The sequence below is a fragment of the Carya illinoinensis genome, chromosome 5 (assembly GCF_018687715.1).
Source record: "Carya illinoinensis cultivar Pawnee chromosome 5, C.illinoinensisPawnee_v1, whole genome shotgun sequence".
Taxonomy (NCBI): Eukaryota; Viridiplantae; Streptophyta; class Magnoliopsida; order Fagales; family Juglandaceae; genus Carya; species Carya illinoinensis.
In genome coordinates this window covers 38,934,007-38,942,647 of record NC_056756.1, presented here as the reverse complement: position 1 = coordinate 38,942,647, position 8,641 = coordinate 38,934,007, and the positions used below count along the sequence as shown (strand labels likewise).

General features: G+C 34.8%; 1 protein-coding gene across 1 annotated transcript; it reads right to left on the bottom strand.

Annotated features, from left to right (window-relative positions):
* Positions 1-2,291: 2,291 nt before the first annotated feature.
* Positions 2,292-3,224, bottom strand: LOC122309220 (NDR1/HIN1-like protein 26). Its single transcript, XM_043122614.1, has one exon. The coding sequence runs from the start codon at positions 3,134-3,136 to the stop codon at positions 2,504-2,506; it is 633 nt and encodes a 210-aa protein (XP_042978548.1). The 5' UTR covers positions 3,137-3,224; the 3' UTR covers positions 2,292-2,503.
* Between the last annotated feature and the right edge of the window lie 5,417 nt (positions 3,225-8,641).

Here is an 8,641-nt window from a genome sequence, read left to right as displayed (position 1 = left end):
TGTTAGCAAATTGTGTATATGATATTGCATTCATGTATTTGCTTTTCTCGTCCTCGATCTCATATATGAAGCCAGCGGCATGTAAATTTTTGTGCTATTCATGATGAGGCCGGGAATTAATTTCTTTTCTTTTCTTTTCTTGAGGTGTTTTTGTTTGATTAATATATAGATGGGTAAGGGAAAGAGACTGACCATGGCTGTCCTGTATTAGACAGGTGCCTTTTCTTGTCTTAAAGCATCAAAGTTTTGAGAGATGGAATCTGTCCGGCCTTGTCATAAATCATGATCATAGCCCTGCAGTAATAGTTGTCCCCGTGACATATTGGGAAGCGACTGCTGGATCATGCCTAAAAGGTATGACAAAGTTGGGACGTGTGTTTGAAGTTGTACCAGATACCAAGTTTAGCTTTTCTTTTTTCGCTTGAGCTGGAACAGTCTATAGGAGTAATAATTAAAGAATCGACATTTTATTTTCCAACTCTTTGTTATTAGTCATTAATTGCAGCATCTTAAGTACAACGGTTGTTTGGATTAGAGAAAGTGATTCTGAGACTCTACATCCTTCAGCGATTATCCCAAATTTTCGGATCCTTGGCAACCAAGTTAATTCCAGACGAACAGGCCGAAAGTGATGCTGCCCATGAGATAAATCCACTCCCGAAAAGCGATCCCAGCGGTACGGATCCGCCCAATTGCTAAATATTGTCATCGCCTGCCCGCCTTTAAAATCATTTTGGTTTTAAGGATTCCTTTCCATGCAAAGGATGAATTTCTGCTAGCAGTAGCAAGGAGATCAAAAGGGGTGTTCATAGACGTACGTCGTCGATCCATGCATGTTAACTAGCTAAACCTAGTTAATTTTTGCAGATAAAATAAGTTGAAACGAAAGTTAAAAATTAAAAAAAATATTGTTAGAATTTATTAAATTTTTATTTTTTATTTTTATTTTTTTAATTTAAAAAAGTTAAATTGTTTATTTTCTTTTATGTGAAAATTTAAAAATTTTGTAATAATTAGATGAGATAAGATGAGTTGAGAAGTTTTATGAAATCAAACCGAATTTGAATAGTAAAAGTATTTCATCTCATCTCATATTATCAATATTACAACTTTTTTAAATTTTCATATAAAATATATATAATAAACAATTCAACTTTAACAAATTTAGAAATAATAATAATATTAAAAAATAATATTTTAATAATATTTTATTTAACTTTTATTTTTTTATTTCAATTCATCTCATCTCAATTCAACTAGTAGAAATCGCAACAACTGCTCATAGACGCATGTATACAGAGGCTGTTGGATTATTCAAGCTACAACCTTTACCAAGTTCTGATCTAGACTACCTTGCTCCTGAATGCAACCTTTCCTTCGTTAATACCAGTTTATTCCTGATCGCTCCTCCATTCGTTTCCGGGGCCTAACATTTTCTCCCTTCCTTTATTTTCTTTTTGGTTTTCTGAAAAGCGATACTAATCATAACAGCTTGTTGTCCAGATCTGATTTTCCTTCTATTTATTGGTTGCCCCAAAATAAAAAGCTGCGTAACTCGTACGCATGTTGCGCACTCCAATCACAATCAACATAGATTTGCCAAGCACAGACGGGCACCAAAAGGACACAAATCTAAAAGACGACAGCTTTTCAAGCTGGAGCGATACATGGGTTGCCCAAAAACCTTTTCTTTCTCTTTTTTTTTTTTTTTCCTTGCATTATGCCATTTTGCTTAAGCTTAATGAAAAAACCGTGAAGGGATTTTTGTATAATGGAAGAGAATCACAAGTACTATATATGTTAATGTCTTCATTTTTTGCATGCAAGTGGTATGGTTCAAAGGCAGGCAATGAAAAAGAAGAAAAGATTCAAGAATTCGTAAGTGGTACATTCGGATTCATTAGTTGCGGCTATATATGCATGGATGGGCCGGGGGGCCAACACTTCCACTAAGTCTAATAACTAAAGGTGAGGGATTGACATGTAAATTAGAGATTCCTTGGCAAAGAAGCTCTCAATTTTCCCCCTCTTGTTTCCTCTTTTTTCTCCTTTGGAATCTCCCCTATCCCTAATTCTATCCATCGACCTCTCTTTCTTCTGCCGATAAACGACAGCAAAGTTGACACAATCCACCATCATCCTTCCATTCTGCAAAACCCACCTAAGAATGAAACTGCGATAAAAAGAAGAAGAAGAGAGAAGAAACTCCTTTTCTCCCACTCGATCTTTTGCTCATCACATGGAAACCGGAAACAAAGTAAGTATGATAGAGAAAGAAGATGGATCAACAATTAACATCACAAACAAGCTTAATTTTCATTCTATGAATAATCCTTACAATGATAATTAACATCCCCAAACAAGCTTATAAATCTTCATTCTTATAATCATAACCAATGTACAAAGCTTAGAATTAAGCAGCAAACTTGGTTAAAAGCAAGCCCAATACAAACCCAAAAACAGAGGCAGCACAACTCACTGTAGTCGATTCATTTTTGCTGATTCAAACCGTAGTAGCACAGTGAGAACCCTGCTTTGAAGTTAAGGGACCTGTTGGGATGGCTGGTCCAAAAGCCATAACTGCAACACAATTCACATTGAACCGGTACTTGCCGGAAACCCAAGTCCCCACTTTCCACCGAAGCCGGCCGTTCACCTTCAGTCTCAGAACTAGTTTTCCGGCGGTTTGATCACGTCCAACTTCATAGCCAAAAGATGGAGCCACAGGCAGCCATGTTCCTACCAAAGAAGCTGTTAACAGATTACTATCTTGATGTCCTTGGTAGAAAGGAGGAAGAGAGGTATAGGTTGTTATCTGTTGCCCCTTGTAATCGGCATAAACTTGAAGCTCATCGTAGTAAATGCCAACTTTCTGGTTAGGGTTCTTGGAAAGGAGGGTGAGTTGGAGGGAGGAGTTGAGAAGGTGAGAGCCTGAGAGGTTGAGCTGGTAGATGTCAGCTTCTCTTAGGGAAAAGTCAGGCTTTGAGGGGCGTAAGATGAGCCAGATGACTAATATAAGTGAGAGAATCGAGGTGAATAACGTGGAGAAGAAGAAGAATAGCTTCTTGTGATGCTGGTCGATGTTCAGTCCTTGCTTGGCGCAGTGTTTAGGAGACTTTTCTAGGACATGAGACATTTGCAGGAAGCAAGCAGAGAGAGAGAGAGAGAGAGAGAGAGGAAGTTGGCGAGGTTAAGGAAGAGGAGAGGATGGGGTTATAAAGAAGGTAAGCAGCAGAAAGCAGCAATTATTTTGCCCTGCGTTGCTTTTGACTGGCAGCTACTCCCATTACCATAGATATTTGCGTTTAACTTCTTGTATAGTTGTATGTGGACTTTGATTACTTGTGAGTTGAGGTTTTTATAAATAGTAATGAGTTAAAGATGGAATAGTAGCTTTTGTGAGGTCTATCTTAAATAAGTTTAAATGTGTTTAAATGTTAAAATAAACTTAGATACATTTATGAAAAATTTAAAACTGTAAAAACTAGATTTTGAGTTGAAATGAATTCTAGTGATTTTAGAGTTGAGTATTTAGATGTTAAATTTAACTTAAAATTAGATTGAATTGATTTAATTTTCTGTCCAAGTTCCAAATGGGGCCTACTCATGGCTTTAAAGTAGATTTATAAGATTAATTATGCATCCAAACCATTAAATTATTATATTGCTGTCGCTTGCCTCTTAACAACGTTGCATACACCTCTTGTCTTGGATACCCTGCACAAATAAAAGGCACACAAGCCACAGAGTAAAAGATCCAAGCTTGCGTGGGACAAGTATAAGATGATATACTCTCATTCCACTTTTTATCATTGTACAGATTATGTGATGGTATAATATACATCAACTATTAAATTAATCAATTCTTTTTTTCAAATGATAAATTCAAGATTTAGTAAATAATATCAGGCGTCACATGCAATGTTTTAAAAATCGTTCCGTTCCAGTCGGAATGGCCGGAATTTTTCGTGCTGGAACAATTACCAGAATGGGATAGGTATCTATTCTGTTTCAGGTCAAATTCCGGCTGTTCCAGTCAAATTCTGACCGTTCCGGTCAATTTCAGCTGAAATCCGGTATTCCGGCCAGAATAGTAATTCCGGTCCGAAATTAAAATTCAAATTAAAAAAAATAAAAAATAACTCTCTTATAAATAAATTGAAAAATAATGGATAAAATTGTACTTTTAGAATTCAAATATCCCTTTCCGTGCACTAAAAGTATTATTATTTTTAATAATCTGTCTATTCTTTAATTTTTTTCCTTTATTTTTGTGTCTTAACTCAAGTTTGTGATTTTTTTTAATATATATTCATTTTATAAATCTTTAATTCTTCTATATATATACACATATACATGATACACACTTATATATATATATGTATTTATTTTATTAATTGTTAGTTTATATATACATATAAATATTTATATATAATATATAATTAATCCCGAAATGTACCAGTATCGAAATATTCCGTTCCAGTACCTCAACTGGAATGGTCTCCAGAATGGATTTCAAAACTTTGGTCACATGGGATAGGAGTAAGACGAAGATATGGTATATAATGCTTTTATTTTTCAAAAGCAAAACGGATTGACACGGCATACATATTGTTAGAATTGTAATAATATCTTTACACCCTTTTTACTACTTGGAAGAGAAATTTTTCTACTAGCCAGTGGATAAGGCCTAGGTAGGACATCCAAGGCTCATCCTGGCCCAAGTCTCATCCCCCAAATGGCCCTGATGCCGCTTAAGGGGCTCGGCCCCCGAAGTATGCCAACCAGAGGGGGGCATAGCACGAGAAAACCAGTTGATAGGGATAGACGGGACTCACTGCCCTTGACGTCCCCTACAACACCTAGCAATAGAAGATCTGCACCGACAAATGGGCAGGAATGCGAGCAGCCTTCCATTCTCTAAAAAGGGTATGAAGAATAACAACGACGATCATCTACCAACAAAACATCACTCAGGGAGCCATGCTGCATTAATGGCACCACCCCCGCACTCCACACCGCATTAAACAGCCCTGATTGGGCTACAGTGGGAGGGTGACATGAATCCCCTGACACCAAGTACAAGATAATCCCCTCCCCCCTAGAAACCTCATACAAAGGACACGACTTACTAAGACAATCGACTAACTTTGGTATTGGAGGGCCCCCGGCACCCACCGAGCCCGCTTTGTTTTTCCTTGTGTGCAGAGCAAGACATTGTCTTGGGTTGATGGAACAAGGTCCAGGTATACGAAATACGACGTTAACACTACTATTTTACTACTCAGCTATTTTTTTTTTCCTTTTTCTATTTAAATCTGGATTAAAAATTTTAAAATATGACATTTTTGCATAATCTAGAAGAAAATAAATTACTAACGTAATCACGTAATTTAATTTTATAAAGATTAATGCAAAGAGCAAATGAAGGTAAATTTTTATAAAATTGAATTTATTTTTAATTAAATTACATAATTAAATTGGTTGATTGAAATTATTATTTTTTAGATTATTGATCAAGAATGTCATATTTTTCATATTTTTAATCCAGATTTAAATAAAAAAAAATGGAAAAAAAAAAAGATAGTAAAGGAAGTGTAAGGGTATTATTACCCTTGTTGGAATATTACCGTGTACCATACTTATGATAGAATATATATTCATAATATAGTAGCATATGTATGGTAATATGACTTATTATCTATCATATTTAATTTATCATATAAATCAATTAGTATTGTTGATTTATTGTATTTTTATTCTTTTTACCCCATTCACCTATTTATAAGGACATATATTATGAATTAAAAAATACTGGAGAATAGTAAAAATGTAATCCCAAAATTCTCTCTCCTTCCTCTCTTCTTCATCTCCTTTTCTATTTTATTATATTTTTTATCATATTATATATATATATGTATGTATGCATGTTCATAGGTGGCTTGTAATAACAAACATTCATATAAGATAAATCGTTGAGAGATCAAAAGAGTTAAGACAACAATTCCATTGTCGTTATTAGAGATCTTTGACGTTACTTTCACAGCTTAATTTTATGATATACATATAAGAGCATTGGCATTGGCTTCATCAAAAGCCAATGCAAATGCATAAATTGATGAACGTCTACGAAATACCACTGCATTGGTCTCGATAAACTTCAAATCTGAAGTTTGACATACAGTAATTCTTCTGTTTCCTTCAAATTTGAAGGAGTACTGCACATTCATCTTTAACTTATTTTATTCCTCATTTAATGCCCAACCGCTAGTTTTATTTTCCCTCTCTCTTCCCTCTCTCCTTTTTCCTCCCCGCGTTTTCTCTCCCCCGTGCCTCTCTTTTTCATTTTTCGCCATCGACGGAAACGAAATCTCTCGGATTCTTCATGCAGAACCGATTTCATCAGAGAAGAAGGGTGTGTATCTCTCGGATTTTCACGCGAGCTTCATCTCCTTTCCAACCCGTATGTTTTCTCTCCCCTTTTCCCTCTTTCTATCGTTTTCAAGCTCTAACGCCGATCGATAAATTCCTTCTATTCTTCAGCAGAAACATCTTCGCATACTCTGGGTTGGCTCAGATCAAATTCAAGGCTTTAGGTTGGTTGCTTTTTTTTTCCTCCTTCAACCCTAGCTTCATTTATTTATACCGTTTTATGGTTAGCCCCGATTGGGGCTTTTGCTCTCAGTTTTGATAGGGAAAAATTTATATATATGAATGTGTAGAGATTTACTGAGTTTGCTTTAATTTATTTTGTGATATTTTTGCTGATTTTCTTAGGTGCTTCCACTCTTTCCTTCGGCTCAAGCCCCTACACTGATTCTGGTATTGTTATGCTTTGGATCCGTAATGTATTGTGAAGTAGTTGTAGATTTTAGTGGCTATGTTAGAAAATTTATAGGCTGACTTTGATATGGACTCGTTTCCAGTGTTGGTATATTGCTATTTTGCATCTGATTTGTGTTCCATGCAATCCCAGTGTTCGGTTGTGGTTGGAATTCCTGTGAACATTCTGTGTTTATTTGTTTGGATTCTGTGGAGAAGTGGGTTTTTGGTTTTCATACTCTCTAACTTTGTGTTCATGGAGCAGTGTTCATGAAGTTAGATTGATGACTACACATGGCATGTGTTTGTGACTTATGGGTTCTGTTTGGCCTTCAAAACACTACATATATTTTTGGTTTCTGTTTTTGTATACCTTTAAGGTATCTGCCTCTTGGTTTTTTTGTTTGGATTATGTAGAGAAGTGGGTTTGAAGTTTTCATACTCTCTGACTTTGTGTTCATGGAGCAGTGTTCATGAAGTTAGATTGATGACTACTGAGCCCCTACTTTATAGAAACACCCTTCTATTTCATTGCAGTTTTTTCCTTGCAAATGCATCATGACCTTGTGCCTTATCATCAAGCTGTTTAACACGACCATAACATGGCATGTGTCTCTTCATTGTTCTGTTTGGCTTTGTCTACACCACATATATTTTTGGTTTCTATTTTTGTATACTGTTTTTTCTGTCTTATCTAGAAGCTGTCTTTTTTTGTGTATAAAAGGTTGCCTTTGATAGAAGAAACTGAAGTCATCTGATTTGGATCTGTTTTCTGGATTTTTTTACTGTTTTTCTGTCTGCCTTCTGTCTTCTATTTTTTGAGACAATTGCAGTCAACCCATTAACTGTTTTTCTATTTTTTTATTGTGTTCCTGTCTTTGTTCTGTCTTGGCTTCTATTTTTTTCCCTATTGCAATCATCTGAGAATATAAATTTTTGGGTTTTTTACACTGTTTTGTCTGTCTTTGGAAATTCATGTGTTATATTTTTTTCCCAGGAACTGTAATCTGATTATATTGTTTTCTATTTTTTTATACGTTTTTGTCTATCTTTGGAAATTCATGTGTTCTATATTTTTTTTCAATATAGAACATCTGATTATAGCAGTTTTTGTTCTGTCTTGTGTCCTGTCTTGGAAATTCATACTGTTCTCTGTCTTTGTTCTGTGTTGTGTTTTATGTCATTCAGCTGAATTTGTGTAGGTTTTATTGGCTCCAAATGTTGCAGCTGTATAGTTTAGATCAATAGTATAGTTTGTGTAGGTTTTATTAGATCCATACGAGATGTGTGGGTGATATTGTGTACCAGTTTTAGAATCTGAATTTGTAGATATGTGTAGAGATAAATCCAGCTTTTAAGAAGCTGGTTTTATACGAGATGTGTAGCTTTTAATCCACTGAATTTGTATTTATATTTAAGAAGATGTTGCAGCTGTATGTCTCATATTTAATTACCATATCAGCATTTCTGATACTGCCTTCAATGGATATAAATATAAATATGTCTATTGAAGAATTATGGATATGAATGTTGGGTATTGTGTATGATGGAATGAATGTGTTTGACCAAGGATAGAATTGTAGATGTAAAGTTTAGGTAGAGAAGAAGGGTGGTTTGTAATTAGTTTCAAACATAATATTTTATCTTGGATGAACAAATTGTATATGTGTTTGTTGTTCCTTAAATTATTATATATTTGATTGTTAGGTAGAAGAAGGATTGGCAAAATATGTTTGTTGGTAATTAGGTTGAGAAAAAAAATTAATTGGAAATCAATAATTTAAATATCAAATTAAATTATTAATGTACATATAGTAGG

Coding starts and splice junctions, on each gene's coding strand:
- LOC122309220 (XM_043122614.1), bottom strand. CDS start 3,136: ATGTCTCATGTCCTAGAAAAGTCTCCTAAACACTGCGCCAAGCAAGGA.